At 47.3% G+C, this 26,778-nt stretch overlaps 1 protein-coding gene across 2 annotated transcripts in view; it reads right to left on the reverse strand.

The window, feature by feature from the left end:
- Positions 1 to 26,778, reverse strand: part of LOC143935528 (transcription factor CP2-like protein 1) — a 416,417-nt gene that overhangs the window by 56,832 nt on the left and 332,807 nt on the right. For both annotated transcript variants that reach the window (XM_077459472.1, XM_077459470.1), the window contains exons 9-11: positions 6,717 to 6,768; positions 2,210 to 2,303; positions 548 to 638 (exon numbers count right to left, since the gene is read on the reverse strand). In XM_077459472.1, coding sequence (XP_077315598.1) covers positions 548 to 638; positions 2,210 to 2,303; positions 6,717 to 6,768 — 237 coding nt within the window. The remainder of the gene's footprint in view (positions 1 to 547; positions 639 to 2,209; positions 2,304 to 6,716; positions 6,769 to 26,778) is intronic.

A 26,778-nucleotide genomic window follows, 5' to 3' on the forward strand; every position in this document is an offset into this window, starting at 1 on the left:
CTGCATACTTGTTCTACTGTATGTCAAAGTATCAGAAAGTGTTGAAACCAGGGACAGTCAGACAGCAGCAGTTTCAGAAAGTCAGTAACAAAAGTCTAAACATTTCTCAGAGAATAAATTTTCTTTAAAGTGGTAGTAAACCGCTACAGAATAAAAAAAAATAATAATAATAAAAAAAAACTTATAAAGGAAGGCCTTCTAGCAGCACATAGTCTCCGCTGAGAGGGCTGACACCTTCCCCCAGCCTTTCTTCTGGGTTTGCGGACTCTATGTGAGTGGCCGGAGCCGCGATGACTCCACTCCCCGTGCATGCGCACTGAAGCCTCGGTTTCGGCAAGGAGCATACCGTGCTGGACCTTCAGAGTGCTGTCTGCATGCAGGGTAAATATCTCCTAGACAGTGCACATTTAGGAGATGTTCATTTTACCTACAGGTAAGCATTATTATAGGCTTACCTTTAAGTAAAAATAACAAAGCGGGCTTTACTACCACTTTAACATCACATTGCTTTCTGTCTGCAGTCTTGTACAGCTCCAGTTGTACCCACCTTGCTGTCAGTGCATGGGACAGACGGATGCCATCAGCTACTCCACATATTTGAGTGAGGTCCCTGCGAGATAACTTCAAGAGATCTGCCCCTAAGGATTGAGTTACCAATATTGTTATTAAACAGCAAATCCAGGCAACCACTGAAAGCAATCTGAGTTATCAATCTTAACCAGCAAACTGTGCTAAAGTTAGAAAGTTTAGTTCTCTGTAATCCACCAGTTGTACAGTTTGCTCAGAGTGCAGTCCCTGAGGCCTGTGCTTTCTAAATTCCTGCATAAACAAACCATAATATTTACTGAGGACTGAATTTAGCTGTGAGAGTATGCATCAGTATACTGACTGCCTACAGTGCCATCAAGAGATGCTAGATCAGTTTCCGCCTAATCTGCATCTTCATCAAGCCTTAACACATGCCACTTTGTGCATTCTGTTGTGTTTTTATTAACATCTCAAGCCCTGAAAGTGGGAGGCTTTTTTCCCCTGAAACACGTTGGCTGTATTAGATGCTCATAATCCTTAAATAATAATAATCAAATGTTTCAAAAAGTCCTTCAAGTGTGATGAACTCTTGTACTAGGGGTTCCTCCATACACATTGAATAATCTACTATATGGCTAGTGCTTCCTCCTGGCACTATTAGAGAGGAAGCAGCCCAGGACCAGAACAGGGTCCACCCATATCTTCCCTTTGAATCTGCAGCATGGTAATTATTTTTAAAACTCAATGCAATATGGCAACCTGGAGACGTTCTGTGCACAGTTTAGCCAGAATGCCCCCAGAAATGTAATTTCCTGTCTGCACTAAAATACAAGTTCATCTTTAGGCATTCCCTGCAATATAAATTTCAGTTTTGGTGAGATGCTTCCAATAGTCACTTCTACAGGAATACAGAAACCTGCCACTCCTTATTAGAACACTGAAAGTGCATCAGCTGATTAATAATGGAAAAGTCACCCGCAGACAATAGTAGTATCCAAAATACATAGAAGAGCAAATGGCTAAAAAGTAATAATCTGCAACAAAGTTGGTAAACGTTTTAAGCATGGTTAGTACTGCTGGTTGGCTTATAATTGGACTTTTATGATCACTGGCAACTGTCTTCATCAGTCATTGCTGTTTGATTTGATCCAAAGGGGAGCAACAGCTAAATACCTAATTTCTGGTACATGTGTGTTGCACTTATGCCCCGTACACACGATCGGAAATTCTGCCAGCAAAAGTCTAAGAGCCTTTGGTCGGAAAATGCAATCCTGTGTATGCTCCATCGGACTTTTGCTGGAGGAATTTCAGCCAGCAAAAGATTGAGAGCATGTTCGGAAATTGCAATCGTCTGTACATCGGAAATTCTGATCGTCTGTACAAATTCCGACACGCAAAATTCCTACGCATGCTCGGAAAGAATTCAACGCTCGGAAGCATTGAACTTAATTTTCACGGCTCGTCGTAGTGTTGTACGTCACCGCATTCTTGATGGTCGAAAGTTCAGAGAACTTTTGTGTGACCGCGTGTTGCATAGCTTGAGCGGAATTCCGTCGGAAAAACCATCCAAGTTTATTCCAACGGAAAATGCGGTCGTATGGGGCATTAGAGTACTCAAGGGAAAACTGGGCATTTATTAACCCTAAAAAGAACAAATACAATAAAAGCAACATCATTTTACCTGTGAAGTTAGAAAATGTTCGACAATAATTGGAGAACCGGTTTCTCAAAAGCCACTGCTGAGTGTCACTGATAGATGCAGATAGACTAAGACCCTGCAGGGGGAATAAAACACACAAAGGTGAGGGAATTTATATATAAAAAAAAGTATAGATGGCCAATGGTAGAGATCTCAGAAGTGCCTGAGATCAGCTCACCTAATGTCACCAAGGAACCAATGCATGTCAATGCCACGAGTAAAGTACCGGTATATTGATTAACACTGAAGTGTATGTTTCATAGTGACACTCTATAGAATATCGATTCAAACAGGCTGACAGGCAGGCTTTCTACTGACATTTACAGTAAGGTCTTTGGAACAGCACTAAGCAGACCACTTGGTGAGGATCTGGAAACAGTGGTGGTGTGGGTTACCCCTGAATTATTGTTTTCAGCCGGTGACTGGCTTTCTCTTGAAATCTTTCCAAGCAGCACATGAGCCACAGGAATTCTTTCAGAAGCAGCGAGAGGGAACGTCCCTCACCTTCCACTGCTCGTCTGCGTTTCTTGGGCTAACCGATTCCGCTGGCTCGCCTGAGAAATTATCTGACAGTTACCACTGGCTGGTCCCAGAGGCGATCAAAGAGTAGATAGTCTCTGATCACCTCTATGGCCCTGGAGGACTGGAGCGACTTCAAACACTTTGGGTCCAGGATGAAAGTAAACAATTCTTATTTTTTTAAAGCAACAATTTTTTTTTTTTGATCTTTTGCTTTTAAAGGTAAAGAAATTTGGGGTCTTTTTGACCCCAGATCTCTTCATAAAACATGACCTGTCATCCTTATTTCTAAGGCTGCTCTGAAATTTCAGCCGCTGAAACGTATCGGTCACAAATTGTGTTTTCGGCATACTGCCAAAAAGGAAAATCTTGCCGATAATGGGGCCTGGGTGCCGCCCATTGCAGGGGCGTTTTCCTGGCACGCCCGAGTCCTCCCTCCTCACAGATCTCCGTGTGTCACGGAGCTGTGAATTAAATTGCCTGGGTGGCTGCAGTAACAATGTCCTGCCTCCTGTGACAGACGGCACACTGATCCAATGACGTGATTACAGGAGGCTGGATGGTGTTACTGCAGTCTCCCAGGCAATTTAATTCACAGCTCCGTGACACGCGGAGATCGCCGCTCTGACATTTTCTGATTAAAAGTATCAGAGCACGTCCATGCATAGGAAGCACGTTTTGTTCTTTTAGCCTCAAAGGGAGTCTCCGCTCCTCCTGATTACTGGATTACATTCATGGTGTCATCAGGGGGTCTTTGAACAGGAAGTGCTGTTACAAAGATACTGACCAATGGATGAAAAAGAAGGTCTAGGCAAAAAAGCAGCTAAAGAATGCCTACGATAAGTAAAACTGTATATATCATGCTCATCATACAACCTCTGTATAACATAGATGAAGAAATCTGCCCATAGGCTGAACGAAAAACATCTAAGAATGTACAACCAGCTTATAAATTACTTACAAACTTCTCTTATTTGCATGTTAAATGAGCCACTGAAAGTATTTTGTTATTTTCTCAAAAAGTCCATCTGAGGGGCACTGGCGAGGCTGCAATGATCTCTTGTATCACATCTGCAATCTCTAACCATCTCCTGCAGTATATCTGCAGTCTCTGACCATCCCCTGTTCCATGTCTGCAGTCTCTGACCATCCCCTGTTCCACGTCTGCAGTCTCTGACCATCCCCTGTACCACGTCTGCAGTCTCTGACCATCCCCTGTACCACGTCTGCAGTCTCTGACCAACCCCTGTACCACGCCTGCAGTCTCTAACCATCCCCTGTACCACATCTGCAGTCTCTGACCATCCCCTGTACCACGTCTGCAGTCTCTGACCATCCCCTGTACCACATCTGCAGTCTCTGACCATCCCCTGTACCACGTCTGCAGTCTCTGACCATCCCCTGTATAAAAATATTTTTTTAAAACAGTCAATTTCTGTATCGGTTTTCAAGCCAGTGTATTTTAAATTTTCAGTATCAGTTTTGGCACCAAAAAACCCATTCAGTGCACCCCTACTTATTTATATTACAAGGGATGTAACAACACTTGCTGCAGAATATCTCTCCTCCCTGCAGCACAATTCTTCAGGACTGGCTAGTACGTGGTTAGGCATGACACTGGTCTCAGCCAGGCCTTAGCAAAAATGCCTTACTACAGGCAGAGACTGCGTGCCCTTATAGCAAAGAAAGTTCTAGTGCTGGCTGCTCTCTTTGGTAGGCTACTGATCCCAGTCAGCCCTTTTCAGACCCTGACAGCCCTCCTGGCTGTAGTAGCCTGACTTCACTACCAGTAACATCAGTCATTCCAGTGGCTCTACATCCATCTCAGACAACCTCCCAGCCCGCACCGGTATGCCTCTCCCAGCTCTCCCGACTGTGCCTGTCACTCCACACATGGTGGATTCCTCCTGGAGATTTACCTGGCAGTATTCCTTGCTGTCCTCTCCTGCCCCTGTTTAGGACACCCCTTGGGCTGTATGGGGTTACTGTTCAGCTATGAGCCCCTGGCCCAAGGTCCCCACACCCCCCCCCCCCAGGGGCTCCCTTCAAGGCCCCGACAGCCTAACACTCCATCTCCAGTTCTTCCACCCGAACAACTCCTCCCCAACTGGGCTGACTCAAGGTATTTAACCACTTGAGATCCGCGCTATATTCAATTGACGGCTACAGCGCGGATCTCCTTTTCCGGGACTACGTCTATTGACGTTGTCCCGTGTACGAGCGCCCTGCGCGCCCCCTGAGGGGCGCGCGCGGCGCGCTCTGTGATCGGCAAGTCCATGAGACTCGCCTGATCACCGATCTGTGCAAGGGGTCGATCCCGACCCCTTATCACGTGATCAGCTGTCAGCCAATGACAGCTGATCATGTGATATAACGGAGCCGGTAATCGGCTATTATTCTTCCTCGCGCTGACAGCGCGAGGAGAAAAAAAAAAAAGCCGATCACCGGCCCTGCTAGCGACCACCTGCCCCCTGCAGTGCCCCACTTAATAAAAGTAAGTGCCCCCCGTCAGTGCCACCCAGCAGTGCCCATAGTGCCACCCAGCAGTGCCCACAGTGCCACCCAGCAGTGCCCACAGTGCCACCCAGCAGTGCCAGCCACAATGCCACCCACAGTGCCACCCAGCAGTGCCCACAATCTGCCTCAAAGGTGCTGCACCCCAGTGCCGCCCATCAGTGCCCAGCAGTGCCGCCCATCAGTGCCCAGCAGTGCCGCCCATCAGTGCCCAGCAGTGCCACCTATCAGAGCCACCTATCAGTGCCACCTATCAGTGCCCATCAGTCCTATCTATCAGTGGTGCCCATCCGTACCCATCCGTGCCACCCATCCGTGCCATCTTATCTGTGCCCATCTGTGCCCATCGGTGCCGCCTTATCTGTGCCTATTAGTGCCGCCTTAACTATGTCTATCAGTGCCCACCAGTGCAGCCTATCAGTGCCCACCAGTGCAGCCTATCAGTGCCCACCAATGCAGCCCATCAGTGCCCACCAGTGCAGCCTATCAGTGCCGCCTAATCAGCGCACTTCAATGAAGGAGAAAAATGACCCGTTTGCAAAATTTTATAACAAACTATTAAAACATTTTTTTTTTTTTTTGGTGCATTTTTTTTTGTTTGTTTAGCAAAAAATAAAACTCCGAGCTGTAACTAAATACCACCAAAAGAAAGCTCTATTTGTGGGGAAAAAAATGATAAAAATTTAATTTGGGTACAGTGTTGTATGCCCGCGCAATTGTCATTCAAAGTGCATCAGCGCTGAAAGCTGAAAATTGGTCTGGGACTGAGGGGGGTTTAAGTGCCCAGTAAGCAAGTGGTTAAAGAGACCTGCCCCCTGCCAATCCAAGTTGGGGATTGGTCAGGGCTCCCTAGAACACCACAGACAGCTCCACCTTTCTTCCACTCCTTCCTTTTAGAAGCCTCTGGAAGCAGAAGGGAGGTAACCAAAAAATGAAGCTAGCTGTGAGGCACCAGTCTATTCTAGGCCACACCTAGCCCAACAGATCAAAACAAACAGGCCTAGCTGGAAGCTAGGCCTGCTTAAATTTACCTGCTCTAGAAAGAAATTAAATCTAGCATCTACCTAAGGTAGAGCGTGCTACATAAACAAAAAAAGATGGGCAGTATTAAATTAGTGCACTAAATGTGCACTTATTCATTAAATTTGGACTGGAGTATACTTTTAATAAGCTGGGCTCAAGTGCAGTTAAACAAATACAGGCAATGCCATAGAATCAAGAGAAAAAATAAAAATCACTAATTCATGTACAGCTCCTCTTGCACAATATTTTCTGATATTGCATTGAAAGAAACATTTGCAAAAAGATTTACTTGTCAGAAATAAGTAAACAATAATAGCAAATGTGTGTATTACTATGTTTGTAAGCTCATTTATAACACATATAACACATTATGTTCCTAAATAAAAATGCATAATTGGCAATCATGGTTACAAAAATCTAGTCTTTAACTCACCTCATAACACTCCGTAGAGCTGTCTGATGTACATACTGGAGATGTGCAGATTCTAGGAGCAGAAATAATGACCAAAGGTTTAATAGGTGAACTAGTGATAGGTGGCTGCTTGTTGGAATAGTATGATAAAACCACAGCTTCAAATACTGACATCAAACCAGAAAACCCTAACAAATCTTAAATAATGCTGTCAGAGTACCTCTCCATTCCAAATTATAGCTCCTGAATTGGTTCACAAAATACTTGTTTACAATGACATCTAATATTTTAATAAATGTGAACCATTAAAACCATAAAATATGGCAATAGGTAAAGCTGACCTTCCAGAAAGGAGGAATTGTAGAGTACATTTAGTTATTTATATCTAGTCATCAAAGCTTCTGTGCTTGTGCTGTGTTGCCATGGATAGTGGATGCTCAATTACCTATGGACAATCTAAAGCAGGGTTTCTGCTATTAGAGGTGGCATAGCAGGGTTGAGAGAAGACAAGATGTTTCCATGAGAAAGATGGTGGTTGGGCTGACCGATGGAGACATAGTTACATAGTTTGTAAGGTTGAATAAAGACACCAGTCCATCGAGTTCAAACTGAGTAAGTGGCTATAATTGTGACTATCCCTGTACATTGCACACTCACATTGGTCCCTACCCTCAAGGAGCCCACAAAACAATAGACTTCATTCACAAAGTGGTATCTTACCACATTCCAGTATTCTGTAAGATACCGCACAGCGTTTTTCAAAACTTTTTTTTTTTTTTTTTTTTTTTTAGCATGCACTAAAAAACCCTACTAGTAGAAAACTTAAGGGGCGCCAGACTAAGTGCAGCAGTTAGATCTACTCCAAATTAGCAACTCATTTGGAGTAGATAAAAACAAGCACATAGGTAGATTGCACGGCTGTGATCAAGGGTGTCCCCGGGATGCTGGCATTGGTATCTTGTGGCAAGGTGGTGAAGTAGCCTGGACCAGAGGGGAAGCTGCCGGCTGCACCGATACTGAAACTAACATCAGAAGGGGAAGGGATGACGTGGATGGACGGTAATGCGTTTCAAAACTTCCTGCTTCTTCAGACCTGATTGGATGGATTACTAGACAGTCTAATATAAGCAAAAAGCCAGGGCGGGTTTAGATGCAAACCAATTCGCTCTATCACCGGTATCCAGGCAACCTGACAATCACAACTGCAGAGATCAGCATATGTAAATGCTGTAGCATAGGTGAAGGTGGCTACTGACAATGTTCATTACAGACATAAATAATAATAAAAAGCGCAAAGATATATATATATATATATATATATATATATATATATATATATATATATATATATATATACACACATACAGTGGTGTGAAAAAGTGTTTGCCCCCTTCCTCATTTCCTGTTCCTTTGCATGTTTGTCACACTTAAGTGTTTCGGAACATCAAACCAATTTAAACAATAGTCAAGGACAACACAAGTAAACACATGCAATTTGTAAATGAAGGTGTTTATTATTAAAGGTGAAAAAAAATCCAAACCATCATGGCCCTGTGTGAAAAAGTGATTGCCCCCCTTGTTAAAACATACTATAACTGTGGTTGTCCACACCTGAGTTCAATTTCTCAAGCCACACCCAGGCCTGATTATTGCCACACCTGTTCACAATCAAGGCATCACTTAAATAGGAGCTGCTTGACACAGTAAGGTCCACCAGAAGATCCTTAAAAGCTACACATCATGCCGAGACCCAAAGAAATCAGGAACAATTGAGAAAGAAAGTAATTGGGATCTATCAGTCTGGAAAGGGTTATAAAGCCATTTCCAAAGCTTTTGGAATACAGCGAACCACAGTGAGAGCCATTATCCACAAATGGCGAAGACATGGAACAGTGGTGAACCTTCCCAGGAGTGGCCGGCCGCCCAAAATTACCCCAAGAGCGCAGCGACGACTCATCCAAGAGGTCACAAAAGACCCCACAACAACGTCCAAGGAATTGCAGGCCTCACTTGCCTCAGTTAAGGTCAGCGTTCATGCCTCCACCATCAGGAAAAGACTGGGCAAAAATGGCCTGCATGGCAGAGTTCCAAGGAGAAAACCACTGCTGAGCAAAAAGAACATCAAAGCTCGTCTCAATTTCTCCACAACACATCTTGATGATCCCCAAGACTTTTGGGACAACATTCTGTGGACCGATGAGACAAAAGTGGAACTCTTTGGAAGGTGTGTGTCCAAGTATATCTGGCGCAGAAGGAACACTGCATTTCATAAAAAGAACATTATACCAACAGTAAAATATGGTGGTGGTAGTGTGATGGTCTGGGGCTGTTTTGCTGCTTCAGGACCTGGAAGACTTGCCGTGATAAAAGGAACTATGAATTCTGCTGTCTACCAAGAGATCCTGAAGGAGAATGTCCGACCATCTGCTCGTGTACTCAAGCTGAAACGAACTTGGGTTCTGCAGCAGGACAATGATCCTAAACACACCAGCAAGTCCACCACCGAATGGCTGAAGAAAAACAAAATGAAGACTTTGGAGTGGCCTAGCCAAAGTCCTGACCTGAATCCTATTGAGATGTTGTGGTATGACCTTAAAAAGGCCGTTCATGCTCGAAAACCCTCTAATGTAACTGAATTAGGACAATTCTGCAAAGATGAGTGGGCCAAAATTCCTCCAGGACGCTGTAAAAGCCTCATTGCACGTTATCGCAAACGCTTGGTTGCAGTTGTTGCTGCTAAGGGTGGCCCAACCAGTTATTAGGTTTAGGGGGCAATCACTTTTTCACACAGAGCCATGATGGTTTGGATTTTTTTTTCACCTTTAATAATAAACACCTTCATTTACAAATTGCATTTTGTGTTTACTTGTGTTGTCCTTGACTATTGTTTAAATTGGTTTGATGTTCCGAAACACTTAAGTGTGACAAACATGCAAAGGAACAGGAAATGAGGAAGGGGGCAAACACTTTTTCACACCACTGTACATATACACACACAACAACACGCGTACGCAATCAATGAGCACGCAAACATGCTGACCATATAATAACATGTTTGTACTAGATTTCAAATTCTATTTATAGTCAGCAATAGTATTAAGGTACTCTGTAAAACCTAGGTACTGATGGCAAAAAAAAAAAAATAGGTAACAAATATTAGTCAGTCAATTGGTATTAAACATATCAGATAATCATATTGATCTCAATCTCTGTGTTCATACCTTTAAGCAAGGGTGTTCAAAGTAAAAATCCAATACGTTTGGCCGGTGGTAGCATATCAGGTGTAGATTCAATCACCCATACGCTGAGGTTTTTGGAAGATGTTTCCTGACGTTTTTCTGAGTATCAGGTACAAATAGGTTTTGTGGCACCTTGCTCTACAACTCTGCGATGTGCTCCAAACCTCTTTCGGACAGTTCTAATTGTGCGATCAACATAAAGTAGGCCACATGGGCAGGAGAGACAAACTACATACATAAACAGTTATGGAAGGTGTTGATATGATACACTACCATTTGTGGTAAAGAGAGCCCGAAGCTAACAGCAAAAGGCAATAAGCACAGGGCGGACATGACGGGGTTAACAGTAGGATAAGAAGAAAGAATAGGGAAAGGGCTAGGGTGCCTAGGGGGAGGAGTTATAAAAGTTATTTTAGTCTCCTGGGGAATGCTGGGATTTTAACAGAAGATGGAGGAGAAAGTTCCAGCATGGAGACTGTGGAGAGGCTTCTGACCCAGCTGAGGGAGCAGGCGGCAGTCCGGGGTGAGGACTGGCTTTTGTATTCCCTGGGGGGGATTAGTAGCACAGCTTGAGCAGGTTGTTGCAGGGGGGACTAGGATGGGCACACGTGCGCGCAGATCCAAGCCGCCAGAGCATTTTTCGCCTGACAGGCGGGGGGGGACAGCAGGTGGGGGACAGAGGCATGCCGGTGCGATCGGCGGCTCCCCCAGCTAAAAAGCAGGCAACCAGCAGCAGTGGGCAACCGGGACAGACTTCCACACACCCAGGACCAGCCATGCGGGGGAGGCTCACAGACCAGGCAGGAGAGAAGCCCCCCCCCCCCCCAGAACGGAGCAGCATGCAGCCATCAGGAGGGGGCGAGCTGATGCCCCCAGGCCTGCTTTGCTGACGGCAGGGGATCAATATCTGGTGCCACTTCGGAGTGCTGGCCCCGCCCCCAGAGTGGAGCTGAGCAGTGGAGGGGAATGGAGCAGGAATGGGAGATCTGCTATCCCCAGGCCAGCCACAGCCACGGCAGGGGATCACCACAGACTGGGAAGGGGGCTGTCCAGGGACACAGTAAGCAGGGCTGGAGCCTGTAGGACTGTGGCTCCTTGCGCCGGTCAGGGCAAAGTCGCACGGAAATCAGAAGGAGGACATGCGGAGCGCAGACAGACTTGGATGGCAGCAAGCGCAGTAGCAGCCAGAGGAGAGCGGTCTGGTGGGTTTTCATCGTAGGAGCGGGAGCAGAGAGCCATGGAGGAATCGGTAGGGGCGGACGAGGCGGCCCTCCCAATCAGGATGGTATCGGGAGCGAACAGGCAATCGGCTGATGGGGCATCTCCTGCGCAGCCCGGTAAGTCACCTGCTAATTTACCAGGGATGTATGCGTCAGGTAACATGAAGCAGGGGGATCGGGGGGGGGATGTAGTCAGATTTCGGGGGCGGGGGTGGCGGGGGTTTCCACAGGACAAGGTTTTTTGGCGGGCTTGAAGGAACTGGTGAGCCGGTTTGAAATGGGGGAGAAGGTGCAAGTGGAGCCGGGGGCGGCATGGGTACCCCCCTTTGGAGGTACGGCAGGGGCGGGCACTTCAGCGGCCCAGCCGGTTGCGAAACCTTCGGTAGGGGGGACGGTTGTGGAAGAGGTGGTGAGAGAAAAAGGTGTGTTACAGGCGGGCGAAAAGGTTGCGGCAACTGGCGAAAAGGGGGGGTAGGCAGGACATTACAAGGTTGGCGGACGCGGCAAGATGTGAAGTCTACGTATGTTACGAGGGACCATTGGGGGCTCATCTCAAACAGGAGGTCAGGGAGAAACTTTGGAAGGGTGAATATGTGGAGATCTTCTCCTTGTTGCCGCTGGAGAAGTTCAACCTGGATAGGGTGAAGCCTGACGATTTAAAAAAGGAGGATGAGGAGAAACTGAGATACCGATTTAATTCCCAGGACCTTTGCGAATTGGTTACAGGCGTTTGCCATTATGGCCAGCGTCATAGGGGAAAAAAACACTCCGCACATTGTTCGGCGTTGTTTTGTTACCAGGATTCGATTGGTGAGGCATACCAGGTGTACGGAGGAACTGCATGGCTACGCTACGATGAGCAGTTCAGACAGAGGAGAGCGGTGCGGCCAGAATTGAGATGGGACCACAAGGACATCAGCTTGTGGATGCATTTGATGATGACGGCGAGGACACCGGGCAGTTTTTTCAGGGGGGGGAGCGGTGGACCTTCGGCCCCAGGACAACCGGCCGGAAACAAAAAAGGGGGTGTGTTGGCAATACAACTCCTGAACATGTAAGTTTGGCAGCGGTTGCAGATTCAAGCACGAGTGTAAAGGATGCAGTGGATCTCATCCTGCATCCAGATGCCTTAAGCAAGGAAAGGGCCGACCGGGGGACATTAGCAACAAGAGAGAGGACTCCGGTGATGATGGCAAGGATGCAGACGTTTCTCGGTAGGTATCCGGACAGGGGAGCAGCGATGCTATGGATGGATTTAGGATTCCTTGTTCGTTGACAGTGGTTCCCCCGTTGTCCCCTAATCTGAAGTCGGCACTGCAACATCCAGAGGTGGTTTCTGAGAAGCTGCGGAAGGAGATTGCATTGGGTAGGATGAGCGACCCTTTCCCTTCGCCTCCTTGGGACATCTTGGTGGTCTCTCTGTTGGGTGTAGTGCCCAAAAAGGAGCCCAAGTTTCGGCTTATTCACCACCTTTCCTTCCCGAAGGGTGGGTTGGTGAATGATGGGATTGATCAGGAGGTTTGCTCAGTGTCATACACATCATTTGACACGGCAGCCAATTGGGTGCGCAGGTATGGAAAAGGGGCGTTGTTGGCCAAGGTGGATGTGGAATCGGCATTTAGGTTGTTGCCGGTGCACCTGCATAGTTTTGGTTTGTTGGGGTGTCATTGGGAGAATGGGTTCTACAATGAGCAATGCTTGCCAATGGGTTGTTCGATATCCTGTGCGGTGTTTGAACAAGCTCTAGCTCTTTCGTTGAATGGGTAGTTAGGGAGCTGTCGGGAGTGAATTTGATAATTCACTACCTCGATGATTTCCTGTGCATTGGGCCGCCGGCTTCCAAGGTTTGTGCGATATTACTGGTGACATTGCAGCATATTGCGCAGAAATTTGGCATTCCTTTGGCACCGGAAAAAACTGATGGACCTCGAACGGTCATCCTATTTCTAGGCATTGTTCTTGATTCTGAGGCCATGGAATGCCGGTTGCCAGAAGTTGGCAGACTTGCGGCAGGAGATAACAGAGTTGTTGGTGGTTTAAAAAGTTCAGCTGAGGAGACTGCAATTGGTTTTGGGATAACTCCATTTTGCTTGTTGGATTTTACCAATGGGGCGGATTTTCAACCGCAGGTTGGCGGCCAGCATGGCAGGTATCAGAGCCCCGACTCATTTTGTGCGATTAGTTAAATTGCATAAGGAGGACTTGAGGGTTTGGCAGACCTTTTTGGAGTCGTTCAATGGAAGGGCGATGTGGATGTCGGGTCCAGTCAGCAACTTTGACCTGGAACTGTTCACTGATGCGGCTGGGGCTTTTGGATTCGGGGCATTTTTTCAAGGAAAATGGAGCGCGGGTCCTTGGCCGCAATCCTGGGTGGCAGCAGGATAAACGTTGAATCTGGTGCTGCTGGAGTTGTTTCCGGTTGTACTGGCAGTTGAACTGTGGGGCGCCTCGTTCAGGGATCTGAAGGTGTGTTTCCATGGCAATAACACAGGGGTGGTGCAGGTCATAAATAGCAATACGGCCTCTTCCCCCCACCCCCCACCCCCTCGGTCATCCGGTTATTGCGTCACCTGGTGTTACAGTGCCTGCAACTGATTCATTCATGCGGTGCATCTTCCAGGCGTGGAGAACGTGGTGGCGGTTGCGCTGTCCAGGTTCAGGTGGGACAGGTTCCCGGGAGTTGGTGCCAGAGGCGAAGCGATTCGGGACTCCTTGCCCAACGTGGTTGTGGGACTTGGCTTTTGATGCGGGAGGTTGCAGTGCGGGACCCTGGATAAGGACTTCTAGGTACGTGGTCGTCTGGTTTTACAAGCAGGGTAGAGGGGCTACCGGTGCTTCCACCCCCTGGGGGGAGTGGGCTGATGGTTAGGGTACATGGAGGGCAGTAGGGCACATGATGATGGTTGTGCTCAGGTTGGTTTTATATTCTCCGTGGGATTTTTGTGTGACTATGGTTAGCACGTTTTGCTTTGGGGTTTTTGATTAATTTAAATTTAAAAAAAAAGTGTGTGTGTGTGTGTGTGTGTGTATGTGTGTGTGTATGTATATATATATATATATATATGTATGTATGTATGTGTGTATATATATATATATGTATGTGTGTGTATATATATATATATATATATATATATATATATATATATATATATATATATATATATATATATATATATATATATATATATATATATATATATATGGTTTAGAGCCATACGGCCGATACGAAAAAGGATGACATACAGGGTCAACATAAACTTACCACTTGAAATGGACGGTATACCAAAATAAGGGGGCATACCCTAGATAAGAAATTAGAAATTAAATGAAATAAATATGAAATGAAGTGAAATGAGTACTTTTGTGAGGAGTATGAATACTCTGAGAAATGCCCTAAAAAGGGGATGGGAGGGTGGGTATCACACACAGGAACCGACAAGGAACACAGCCGAACGGGCTGATTAAATACCCCCCTGGGCTCCTCCCATAAATTCAGGCCACCATACTGGCCTTCTTATTTATGGTTTAGAGCCCTACGGCCGATACGAAAAAGGATGACATACAGGGTTAACATAAACTTACCACTTGAAATGGACCTGAAAGTGTGCCTTGGTCTAACGTATGGTATACCAAAATAAGGGGGCAAAAACAAACCGGTAGGGGATAGTTCTTTATTAATTGAGTTTGATCATTGAGTGAGTTTAATAAATGCCTGAGCCATTTCCACTTGCGGATTGTGGCTGTACCGGGCGAAGCAGGCAGTCTCCCACCTGCCTAGCCTTTCAATGACATGGTCTGGGACCCCGTGACGGGATGCTGCTGAGGCTGCCCCAATGTGGAAGGAGTGACAGGAGTACCGGATAGGGTTTAGGTGAAAGTTGCGTAGAAGTACCCTCATGTGTTTCATAAACTGACCAGTACTCAAGGGCTTTGACGAGAAAGGAAGAAGGGGACTGGAGTCCGACTGTTGGGGGAGTAGTGTCAACAGTTGGTTGAGTGTGGCAACTGGACACCCGCTATTATCGGTTCTGTAAAGTGGATGTCTACCCTGGAGCCTACTTGCTGCTCTTTAGAAACCGCTAGGTGAAGTACGAAGTGATCTTTGTAGTGGACTAAGTGGTGTCTACGTAGCTCTTGGCCTGCTGGATTGCTGCAGGTGAACTTTCCAGGTCGCAGGGACCCATAGTAGGCCAAACACCTGGCTGCTTGTAGGACCATGCTAGGGGGGAGACCAAACGAAGAGGTAGTCAGGATGGTCGGTATACCCTTAAGGATGTCACCCGTTTGGGTAAGCATTTGGCACTGACCACCGGTTGGAGTTCCTGGACTTCACGTAGCACGGCTCAAATAGCGTGGGACATGAATAAGGAAGGTTTGCGGGGTCCCGCAAGGACAAGAGATGTTGCATGCCAGCTAGGTAGAGCTGAATAGTGTTATGGGATAGGGCTAGCTGGGTATGACAGTATGAGATAAAGGTCAGTATCTGCTTGATGTTATAAGTTTCACAGGAGTGGTGTGTCAGGAATTTTTGAAGGCCCTCCAGGCCATCTGGTAGGCTTGAGGGTGTTGCGAGAAAGTGAGACGTTGATGAGCTTGGTCGCTGTTTGCAGGTGTTGTGCTAAACAGGGATTAAGCTGAGACCGACCAAGGATAATGACTGATAGTGGATCAGCTCCTGGCACCTGTGCAAAGAAGGTGTAGTTAAACACAACAGCGCATCTGCTGTGAGATTGCTCTTGCCAGGGAACAATGTACAGTCAACTTTAAACTGAATTTATAATGACAGCTGTACAGGAAGGACATGACTGCTTAGGGATTTAGACCTGTCTTTGCAATAATCTCTGCTGGTTGTCGGTGGTGAAGGCCATAGTTTGCCCTGTCCAGCAATGACCCCAGAGCTGTGCGGCTGTTACTATGGGACAGAGGTGCCATGATGGGGTGTAGCTAAAGAGGGAGGAAATCCGGGTAAACCCGGGGTTTAGGAATATTTCTGGAGGCCATGGTCCTGTATACCAATGGTGGCCAAAAATTGCAACGAAGCCTGTGATGGTCGCTACATCTGTCACTACCTGGGGTGATAGGGGCGAGATAGAGGGTATGAACACGGATATACCGATCTATGTAGTATGGAACCTCTGACATTGAAAGGTCCGCTGCGTTCAGATTAAGGACCTGATAGGGGTCCTGTGTCTGGGAGGGGAAGACCAGGAAGCATGACATAAGGATCAACCCTGGGGAATGACCATATTGCAGAACTGAGCATTCTCAAAACAGACTGAAGCTGCTTCCTGGTACACCCCTGTGTATGGGTGAAGTGTTGAAAACCGACCTGATAGGGTCAGTTTGTCAAGGGGGAGGCTGGCGTGCGAGGGTATTTTACATGTCCCTAAAGATGGCAGTTGCGATGGGCAAGCGTTTGGCGTTAGCAACGGGCTGATGCTTCTGGATGCCAGGTAGAGGGGATCTTACTGTATGGGCCGTAAACAGAGATGGCTCACCGGGGTCCTGTAAGGATAGAAATGCTGGATGCTGGCTAGATATAGCCTGATAGTGTTACGAGAAGAAGCCAGCTGCATGTGGCAACTTGACATCTGGTATAGAACGGAAGCTGAACTCAAGGGTCCTAAGGGAGAAATGACCGACAGGAACGGCGAGTGGTTCGTATAAAAATGCCACTGGGGCCAAGTGGCAAAATGAGTACCGCCGAAAATTATGTGTGGCTGTCTGAGTGCCACCGAAAATGCTTGCAACTATTACAAGTTATGCTAAGTTACGCGCCTAGCCATGATAGCAAGTGTTGTGCTTAAATGTATGCTTGCAACGATTGCAAGGGAGTTAATGTCACTGGAGATGAGATTGTAGTGGCTGTGAGCAGTATGACTGCATGTGCTTGCGAAGACTGAAGAAGTTATGCCAGGATGCGTGCTTGCTACGATTGCAAGAAGTTATGCTAGAATGCATAGTTAGCTAGGTCGAAAAAGACAAAAGTCCACCCAGCCCACGACAATAAATCAATGATTAAACAAACAAAACATTGCACAACCCACACACCCAATGCTACACCCACAGCTGATCCAGTGGAAGGCAAAAAAAACCCGCAGAGCATGCTCCAATTAGCTACAGCAGGGGAAAAAATTCCTTCCTGATCCCCCAAGAGGCAATCAGATTTCTCCCTGGATCAACCTACCTATAATATAGTACCCCGTTATATTACGTACGTTAGGAAAGTATCCAGATCTTACCCAGAGCAATGCACTGAGCCAGCCAGAACTGCTTGCCAGGAAGGAAGCAATACGTTTATGCCTGGAACTTGCTAGTGACAACTGCAAAGTTTATGCTAGGATGTGTGCTAGCAACCATTGCAAGAAGTCTATGCTTGGATGCGTGCTTGCAATGGTTGAAAGAAGTTATGCTTGGATGTGAGTCTGCCACGATTGCAGGAAGTTATGCTTGGGTGTGTGCTTGCGGCGATTGCAGGACGTTTGTGATTGGATGCGTGCTAGCAACAATTGCACAAAGTTGTACTTGGATGTGTCTGAAATGAATCCGATATGAATCGGATGTAGGTATGAAATGAATCCTATGAATTGGTTGTATGCGATAAATCTGATACCAAGCGATCGTGGAGTGTATGAAATGAATCCGATATGAATTGTTGCGTTATATCCGTAAGGCTGAAATGACGGGTTCAGATCAATGCGTTGCTGGTTTGAGTGGATTCGAGTCGATAAAGCAATGAGTATGTGAAATGAAATGTATGCCGTGATATAGGCAAGAATTGGTATGTTGTGATTAACGATGAGTTTAGACTGTGGAGCCCAGAACGAAACGAGGTCAAGACAACTGGGGCATGCCTGGACAAATCAGTGCATGGCGGGTGCTACTGGACTCGACTGACCTGCAAATATGAAGGCAAAACTTTGTTGAGAGTTCCATACCTGTCATAGACAACTGGCTAAAATGGTGACTTTAATGGGGGGTGGTGAGTATGAAATGAAATGAGACAAACAAACAAAATGAAACGTTGCCTTAAAATGAAACATCTGCCATGAGGCGCGACTCGGTCGTGTTGCAGACGCAACTGATAACGAACCGGACTCTGGAGCATGTACTGAAATGAGGCAATAAGTGAAATGAGGCCAATGAGCAAGGCCCCCCGGAATGAATCGGAACATTGCAAAACAACTGGATTCGAACCGGGGTGCAGTACGTGACAATGCAATGAATGATTCTGCCATGACAGAGGCCTGGATCGCCATGCCGTAGCTTGCGACTGAGCGCGAAACGGACTCCGGAGCATGTATTGAAATAAGGCTTGTCCTGGGGCACGCCGGGACGAATTTAGTGCATAGGTGTGACTATATTCATATCGGAGCGTGATAGGTGACAACAAAATGATACCCATGACAAAGACAAGAATCAGAGCGTAAGCCCATGATTGACAAATTAATCCTTTCTCTGGAGCATGTACCGAAGTGAGGCCAAACAACTGGGTTCACCGGAACGAATCGGTGCATCTGTAAATGTGTCAGGATTCGAATCGGAGCATAATAAGTGACCAGAAATGATATGCCATGACAGAGACAAGAATCAGCGACTGAACCAACGAATTTGACGAAGAATCCGTCTCTGGAGCATGTACTGAAATGAGGCCAAACAACTGGGCACACCGGAGCGAAACGGTGCATTCTTGAAATGCGACTGGATTCGTATCGGAACGTAATCCGTGACAAGAAATGATATGCCATGGCAAAGACAAGAATCAGAGACTACACCTGAACCTGCGAGTGACTCTGTCTCTGGAGCATGTACTGAAATTAGGCTGGAAACTGGGGCACACCGAAGCAAATCGGTGCATCGGAGATGCAAATAGATTCGAATCGGAGCGCGGTACTTGACAGAATTGAATGAAATGTTTTAGAAATTATTTGAAATGATCCGGACTGATTAGAACGTTCTGACATGATAAGCAACAACCTAAAACTTTAGAAATGATTCGAACGATTCAAAATGTTAGAAACGACTAGGGACTTGTCCAAATTAATGAAATGTTTGCAAAATTAATGCCTGATGTGGCATGACCGATGTGTCCCAAACGAGTGACAACTACTCCTTCGAGAAGCTAAGGAGCAACCGATGTTTAGGTAACGAATACGTGCGACATGATCGGAACACGTTAGTGAAATTTTGAGTGGTTCGTGAGTTCAGGAATTTGTGAGTGGTTCGTGAGTTCAGGATATCGTGGTTTAGTGACATAGTAAAAGCATGAAATGAGAAATGGGAGCTGAAGCCCTACCTGCGACAGCCAGACCAGATGCGTTGTACGACAATGGCGATTCGAGTATTGCGACACTCGGACGCTTAACTCACAAACACAAAGACAGACTCGTAACACGGACTCACAGAGACGGGATTAACGAATACGGGAACTCACGAACACAGAACTCACAACATATAGTCTCGAATAGTCGGCCCTAGATCTCTGACGTAACAGATATCGCACACAGGAACCGACAAGGAACACAGCCGAACGGGCTGATTAAATACCCCTCCGGGCTCCTCCCATAAATTTAGGCCACCATACTGGCCTTCTTTTATATATATATATATATATATATATATATATATGTGTATATGTATGTATATGTATGTGTGTGTGTGTATGTGGTTTATTAAGGCGGAATATCTTCTTTTCTAGGCTGGGATGGGTAAGGTAGGCATTTGGATTTTGGTGGGGGGGGGGGGGGGGGCGTGACCTTGGATGGGGTTGGTGTTGAATTTGTTTTCTTTCATGATAAGGTACTAATGGACTGTGATGATCATGGATGTTTTTTCTGTTTTTCTTCTATCTTCAGGTACGGCAAAAGGATTGGTCTGGATAATGGGCCATTCCTATGTGTGCTGGGGGGAGCGACGGGGTTATGCTAGGAGGGGAGGCAGGCATTTAGGTTTTTCCAAGAGTGAGGTCTGTATTAAGTGGTTTGGTTTTCCAGGAATGTTATGGGGCAGATTGGTGGGGGAGGTACATCGTTTTGCGCAGAGAGATAGGCCTCCAGATGTGCTAGTCATTCATGTGGGCAATAGAACTATGATTGACCTTACACGCGATATTAAGTTCAATGTGTGGTGTCCGTCTAAGCATGGATTTCCCGAACATGATTATAGTATGGTCGGACATGGTGGCTTGCACCATAGTGATGGCCGAACGGTTCGCCCGGCGGTCGTTTCGCGGCGAATTTCCGACTTTCGCCGTCCGCGGGTTCGAACGCCTTTTTCCGTCGTTCGCCCCGGCGGACTTACGTGTTTAATGTATACAAGAACTTTAACCTTTCGTGACACGTTTATCATGTGTTACAGGACAACCAATTGAGACATGACAGCTCATGGACACTTGGACATTCCCCCTAACCTATAAATACACCCGATCCGGTGGCCATTTTACATTCTTTCTTCTGTCACTGTAGGGAAAGGATCCTGTGTGGAGTAGGGACAGAGAAAACGCTAGCTATTTGGTACACAAAAGTTCTTTTCAGGACTGGTATAGGTGTTAGGTCAGCAGCCTGAGTTTCTTTTGTCAGTTTAGATAAAGGGACAGAGCGCTGTATGCTGCTATTTTAGGGACAGCTCAGCCAGATTAGTCTTTCTTCATCATCATCATCATCATCATCATTAGCTGTTACTATCAGGTCCACAAAAGAGCTGTTCCAGCTAATCGTTCCAGCCTACTCTTTTTTGCCAATTTGTATAGGGACAGGCAGGAAGCAGTGTTGTCAGGCAGTGAGGATAATTTTAAAGACTTGCTGTTACTATTAGTTCCACAAAGGTTCTTTTCAGGACTGGTATCAGTGGTACGGTAATAGGCTTGTACACGTATAATATTCTTTCTTCCAAATATAGAAAGAATATTATACTTGACTGCTGCCCTTCTGCTGCAGTCTGCTAATCATTCACAACTCACTTGTTCCACAAAAGTTCTTATAAGGACTGGTAACTTGGTCTGTCTAGGGTGCTACGGTACATAGGCTTGGGTGCGGTACAGTCTGCTGTTCTGTAAGGACCGCTATCGGTCCACAATAGATAGGGTTGCCGTGCACTACTGCTGACCGCTGCCCTATACTGCAGCAGTCCTTCAGCGGTATAGGGACTGACGCACAGTCTGCTAAACACTAATACACAACCTGCTTGGTCCACAAAAGTTCTTATAAGGACTGGTAACTTGGTATAGGGTGCTACGGTACATAGGCCTGAGTGCGTTACAGTCTGCTGTTCTGTAAGGACCGCTATCGGTCCACAATACATAGGGTTGCCGTGCACTACTGCTGACCGCTGCCCTATACTGCAGCAGTCCTTCATTGGTATAGGGACTGACGTACAGTCTGCTAATCACTAACACACAACCTGCTTGGTCCACAAAAGTTCTTATAAGGACTGGTAACTTGGTATAGGGTGCTACGGTACATAGGCCTGAGTGCGTTACAGTCTGCTGTTCTGTAAGGACCGCTATCGGTCCACAATACATAGGGTTGCCGTGCACTACTGCTGACCGCTGCCCTATACTGCAGCAGTCCTTCATTGGTATAGGGACTGACGTACAGTCTGCTAATCACTAACACACAACCTGCTTGGTCCACAAAAGTTCTTATAAGGACTGGTAACTTGGTATAGGGTGCTACGGTACATAGGCCTGAGTGCGTTACAGTCTGCTGTTCTGTAAGGACCGCTATCGGTCCACAATACATAGGGTTGCCGTGCACTACTGCTGACCGCTGCCCTATACTGCAGCAGTCCTTCATTGGTATAGGGACTGACGTACAGTCTGCTAATCACTAACACACAACCTGCTTGGTCCACAAAAGTTCTTATAAGGACTGGTAACTTGGTATAGGGTGCTACGGTACATAGGCCTGAGTGCGTTACAGTCTGCTGTTCTGTAAGGACCGCTATCGGTCCACAATACATAGGGTTGCCGTGCACTACTGCTGACCGCTGCCCTATACTGCAGCAGTCCTTCATTGGTATAGGGACTGACGTACAGTCTGCTAATCACTAACACACAACCTGCTTGGTCCACAAAAGTTCTTATAAGGACTGGTAACTTGGTATAGGGTGCTACGGTACATAGGCCTGAGTGCGTTACAGTCTGCTGTTCTGTAAGGACCGCTATCGGTCCACAATACATAGGGTTGCCGTGCACTACTGCTGACCGCTGCCCTATACTGCAGCAGTCCTTCAGCGGTATAGGGACTGACGCACAGTCTGCTAAACACTAACACACAACCTGCTTGGTCCACAAAAGTTCTTATAAGGACTGGTAACTTGGTATAGGGTGCTACGGTACATAGGCCTGAGTGCGTTACAGTCTGCTGTTCTGTAAGGACCGCTATCGGTCCACAATACATAGGGTTGCCGTGCACTACTGCTGACCGCTGCCCTATACTGCAGCAGTCCTTCAGCGGTATAGGGACTGACGCACAGTCTGCTAAACACTAACACACAACCTGCTTGGTCCACAAAAGTTCTTATAAGGACTGGTAACTTGGTATAGGGTGCTACGGTACATAGGCCTGAGTGCGTTACAGTCTGCTGTTCTGTAAGGACCGCTATCGGTCCACAATACATAGGGTTGCCGTGCACTACTGCTGACCGCTGCCCTATACTGCAGCAGTCCTTCAGCGGTATAGGGACTGACGCACAGTCTGCTAAACACTAACACACAACCTGCTTGGTCCACAAAAGTTCTTATAAGGACTGGTAACTTGGTATAGGGTGCTACGGTACATAGGCCTGAGTGCGTTACAGTCTGCTGTTCTGTAAGGACCGCTATCGGTCCACAATACATAGGGTTGCCGTGCACTACTGCTGACCGCTGCCCTATACTGCAGCAGTCCTTCAGCGGTATAGGGACTGACGCACAGTCTGCTAAACACTAACACACAACCTGCTTGGTCCACAAAAGTTCTTATAAGGACTGGTAACTTGGTATAGGGTGCTACGGTACATAGGCCTGAGTGCGTTACAGTCTGCTGTTCTGTAAGGACCGCTATCGGTCCACAATACATAGGGTTGCCGTGCACTACTGCTGACCGCTGCCCTATACTGCAGCAGTCCTTCATTGGTATAGGGACTGACGTACAGTCTGCTAATCACTAACACACAACCTGCTTGGTCCACAAAAGTTCTTATAAGGACTGGTAACTTGGTATAGGGTGCTACGGTACATAGGCCTGAGTGCGTTACAGTCTGCTGTTCTGTAAGGACCGCTATCGGTCCACAATACATAGGGTTGCCGTGCACTACTGCTGACCGCTGCCCTATACTGCAGCAGTCCTTCATTGGTATAGGGACTGACGTACAGTCTGCTAATCACTAACACACAACCTGCTTGGTCCACAAAAGTTCTTATAAGGACTGGTAACTTGGTATAGGGTGCTACGGTACATAGGCCTGAGTGCGTTACAGTCTGCTGTTCTGTAAGGACCGCTATCGGTCCACAATACATAGGGTTGCCGTGCACTACTGCTGACCGCTGCCCTATACTGCAGCAGTCCTTCATTGGTATAGGGACTGACGTACAGTCTGCTAATCACTAACACACAACCTGCTTGGTCCACAAAAGTTCTTATAAGGACTGGTAACTTGGTATAGGGTGCTACGGTACATAGGCCTGAGTGCGTTACAGTCTGCTGTTCTGTAAGGACCGCTATCGGTCCACAATACATAGGGTTGCCGTGCACTACTGCTGACCGCTGCCCTATACTGCAGCAGTCCTTCAGCGGTATAGGGACTGACGCACAGTCTGCTAAACACTAACACACAACCTGCTTGGTCCACAAAAGTTCTTATAAGGACTGGTAACTTGGTATAGGGTGCTACGGTACATAGGCCTGAGTGCGTTACAGTCTGCTGTTCTGTAAGGACCGCTATCGGTCCACAATACATAGGGTTGCCGTGCACTACTGCTGACCGCTGCCCTATACTGCAGCAGTCCTTCATTGGTATAGGGACTGACGTACAGTCTGCTAATCACTAACACACAACCTGCTTGGTCCACAAAAGTTCTTATAAGGACTGGTAACTTGGTATAGGGTGCTACGGTACATAGGCCTGAGTGCGTTACAGTCTGCTGTTCTGTAAGGACCGCTATCGGTCCACAATACATAGGGTTGCCGTGCACTACTGCTGACCGCTGCCCTATACTGCAGCAGTCCTTCATTGGTATAGGGACTGACGTACAGTCTGCTAATCACTAACACACAACCTGCTTGGTCCACAAAAGTTCTTATAAGGACTGGTAACTTGGTATAGGGTGCTACGGTACATAGGCCTGAGTGCGTTACAGTCTGCTGTTCTGTAAGGACCGCTATCGGTCCACAATACATAGGGTTGCCGTGCACTACTGCTGACCGCTGCCCTATACTGCAGCAGTCCTTCATTGGTATAGGGACTGACGCACAGTCTGCTAATCACTAACACACAACCTGCTTGGTCCACAAAAGTTCTTATAAGGACTGGTAACTTGGTATAGGGTGCTACGGTACATAGGCCTGAGTGCAGTACAGTCTGCTGTTCTGTAAGGACCGCTATCGGTCCACAATACATAGGGTTGCCGTGCACTACTGCTGACCGCTGCCCTATACTGCAGCAGTCCTTCATTGGTATAGGGACTGACGTACAGTCTGCTAATCACTAACACACAACCTGCTTGGTCCACAAAAGTTTTTATAAGGACTGGTAACTTGGTATAGGGTGCTACGGTACATAGGCCTGAGTGCAGTACAGTCTGCTGTTCTGTAAGGACCGCTATCGGTCCACAATACATAGGGTTGACGTGCACTACTGCTGACCGCTGCCCTATACTGCAGCAGTCCTTCAGCGGTATAGGGACTAAGAGTTTTGTCACAGGGTGATTTAAAAAATGACAGGCAGAGGAAGAGGCAGGCCCTTTGGTAGTGGTAGGGCAGGAACAACAGCCTTGAGCCAAAGTGGGAAGTTGCAGAAGGTGCGTTCAATTACTTTAAAGGACGCACCAGACTTGGTTGAGTGGCTCACTCAGCCTTATTCTTCTGCACCCTCCTCATCCTCTCGATCTGCACCCTCTTCTTCACTCTCTGCTATGTGCACCCCCAAAGACACTACCACCAACAACACGACCACCACCACCACCACCACATACCTTCCGCTTGAGTCACTGGAATTATTTTCCGATCCATATCAAGAGGACATTTCTGATGCGCAGCCACTCTTGGTATTGGATCAGGAAGAGGAGGCAGCAACAAGCGCTACTCAGCAGTCTGACGCCAGTACCCAGATCAGCCCAAGGAGGAGGTTGGTCCCCGGTGTTGCTGCCTACTCTACTTATAGCGGTGGGGAAGGTGACGTTGATGATGACGTGTCTAGTGATGTCACGTGGGTGCCCACAAGAGAGGAAGAGGAGGGGAGTTCAGAGGGAGATATGGACCAGCAGATAGGGAGGAGAAGCAGCAATGACTTACATTGCACAGCAGGGACAAAGCAGACTGCAAATGTATCAGGAGCGAGTCATCGACCATGTACGGTCACATCTGGCGCTCCCAGGACACCGGCACATGGCTCCGCAGTGTGGGCTTTTTTTAACGTGTCCGCTGCTGACAATAGCGTTGCCATCTGCAATCTTTGCAGTCAACGCGTTAGTCGCGGTAAGCCCAATACTCACCTAGGGACGACCGCCTTAAGAAGGCACATGAGCAGCCATCACCGAGCCCAGTGGGAGCAACGGAACACACAAAGCCACACTGCAGGCTCTCACCGTCCAGCCTCGTCTTCTACTTCTCCTTCTCCTCTCTCCTCACAATTGTCCTCCACTCCACCTTCCATCACGCCAAGCTCACATTTTTCTGCAAAAAGGCAGGCTTCCGTGGGCCTAATGTTTGAGCGTAAAAAAATGATGACGCCGGATAACCCTCTTGCCCAACGGTTGGCGGCTGGCTTGTCAGAACTCATAGCCCGCCAACTACTGCCATATAAACTGGTGGACTCGGAGGCCTTTCGCAAATTTGTGGCCATTGGAACACCACAATGGAAGGTCCCAGGAAGGAAGTATTTCTCAGAGAAGGGCATCCCAGAGCTATATGGCCATGTTCAGCGGCAAGTGAATGTATCTCTGGCACACAGTGTCGGTGCCAAGATACATCTGACCACAGACACGTGGTCTAGCAAACACGGGCAGGGAAGGTATATCAGTTTTACTGCCCACTGGGTGAACCTTCTGACGGCCGTCAAGCATGTAACCCGTGGCACCCGTGTAGATTTGGTTTTACCGCCACGGATTGCATGCAGGCCTGACTCTTCTTCTCCTCCTCCTACTCCATCCTCCTCCCTCTCCTCCTCAGCTGCCTCCTCCTTTTCCGCTGCTAGCGTCTCTTCCACTGCACCGCCCAAGCTCCCCAGAACCTATTCCACATGCCAGGTGAGACGTTGCCATGCCGTGCTGCGTCTGTTGTGCCTGGAAGCAAAGAGCCACACTGGCCCGGCACTCCTTTCAGCTTTGCGTTCACAGGCAGATGAGTGGCTAACACCGCTCAATTTGACAGTTGGTAAAGTGGTGTGTGACAACGGTGCCAATCTGCTTAGCGCATTGAAACAGGG

The sequence above is a fragment of the Lithobates pipiens genome, unplaced genomic scaffold (genome assembly GCF_037356315.1).
Source record: "Lithobates pipiens isolate NorthernLeopardFrog02 unplaced genomic scaffold, aLitPip1_a1.2 Scaffold_28, whole genome shotgun sequence".
In the NCBI taxonomy this organism is placed as follows: Eukaryota; Metazoa; Chordata; class Amphibia; order Anura; family Ranidae; genus Lithobates; species Lithobates pipiens.